The 1,622-nt window shown below is 49.3% G+C and overlaps 1 protein-coding gene across 1 annotated transcript; it reads right to left on the minus strand.

Annotated features, from left to right (window-relative positions):
- Positions 1 to 362: 362 nt before the first annotated feature.
- LOC136529738 (uncharacterized protein At5g01610-like) lies at positions 363 to 980 on the minus strand. The gene has a single exon (XM_066522804.1). The coding sequence runs from the start codon at positions 897 to 899 to the stop codon at positions 468 to 470; it is 432 nt and encodes a 143-aa protein (XP_066378901.1). The 5' UTR covers positions 900 to 980; the 3' UTR covers positions 363 to 467.
- Between the last annotated feature and the right edge of the window lie 642 nt (positions 981 to 1,622).

Genomic DNA, 1,622 nt, shown 5'->3' on the forward strand with positions numbered 1-1,622 from the left:
TGTTATATTGCAATAATTTACTCTAAAAAAATGACAATTCTTGTACATACGAGGGCAGCACGGACGAGGCCTAGGCACGCGGGTTTGTCCGGCGGGAGGCGGAGGAGGATCTCTTCCACGTCCATCAGTTCTGGCGGCCAGCGTGGTCTGCGTGGTGACAGTGGCGCGGCCATGCTGCTCGATGGGCGAGCGTTTGGTCAGGGGTTCCGTGGGTGCGAGGGGTTATTAACTTATTATATGGTCCGTCCGATTCAACCAGGTCATATACTCGTCAACACGGAGATTCTATATACGATGTGAACACGAGAATTCACTTAATTGTATATGAAATCAAAAAATTGCGAAATACTCCACGGTACAGCACAAACTCACACAAACGATACATCATAAATGTTTGGTTACAAAACAAGAGATAAATACACACGGTCATGCAGCACTAGCAACGTAGTGCTTTTAACTTAACTAGATTACTCTCCAAGCGCAAAGGCAGGGGCATCGAAGGTGTCAGACAGGCCGGTGCCGGTCTTGAAGGTGACCTTGTCCGGCGAGGCCTCGGGAACATAGACCTCGACGACGCTGAGCCAGAGCATTAGCTCCTTGGTCTTCACACCGGTGATCTTCCTTAGCTTGCCCTTCTCGGCGAACGCTGTCACCTCGGAGGCATAGGACACCGTCTGCTTGATCTTCTTGAACGTGTGCTCGACCTTCTTCTTCCCCTGAACCAGCCACATGAACCCTGTCTCGCGGTGGTACCCGAACTCCTGGATGTCCTCCATTGGAAGCAGGCCCTTGGGGAGGCCGAGCTCCTCCAGCAGCTCAACAGACTTCTTCCTGCATGCAGCGTCTCCGATGATGACCTCAGCACCGGCACGGTGGCTCTTGATATCCTGGGACGCCATGATTTACAAATTGAGCTGTGAATAGCGCCAAGAAAGAGACTATAGTCTATATATGTAGCCGTAAACTGTATTTAGCTAGCTGCTCTTGAGAGTGATGAATTGTTTGTGTGATTAGGGATGGAGCAACAGCACATATATAAAGGCTGGCAGGCAACTTGTACAGACTACAGACTAGAGAGAAGCAGTGCAACGAATCGTGCAGTCTTGTTTGACTTCGTTGGCAAATGAATCGTGCAGTCTTATTTGACTTCGTTCGGCAAAGGGGCGTTGAACTTGACAAGGACGATTTTGGCGTGCTTTCCATCCCGTCCAGCACGCTGAGCTACAAATTAGCTTGACCATTTCTCTACCAATGAATTGGTACATTATGTAAATTAGTTTAAACTCTATACGAGTAGCCAAGATACTGAAAACAGGGTCCAAAACACTAAGGTCCTGTTTGGCACGGCTCCACTTCACCATGAAGCTATTTTTTTTTTTTTTTGCTTCGGCTCCATAAATGGTTCTTCTGGTGGAGCTGCAGCCGTTTGGGTACCCCGTTTGGCAAAACAACTTCTTGTTGTGGAATGCCCTTCTTTTTCCAATCCAATCCCTATCTTCTTCCCCTGTCTCCCAGAGACAGAATGCGAGGATCAACGGGACGTGTCTGTTCCTTTGACAAATGCGAGTCTGCGACTACTCCTGCGACCCCGTTCCCCTACGGCCGCGGGGCATGGACGACCT

The sequence above is a fragment of the Miscanthus floridulus genome, chromosome 19, assembly GCF_019320115.1.
Source record: "Miscanthus floridulus cultivar M001 chromosome 19, ASM1932011v1, whole genome shotgun sequence".
Taxonomy (NCBI): Eukaryota; Viridiplantae; Streptophyta; class Magnoliopsida; order Poales; family Poaceae; genus Miscanthus; species Miscanthus floridulus.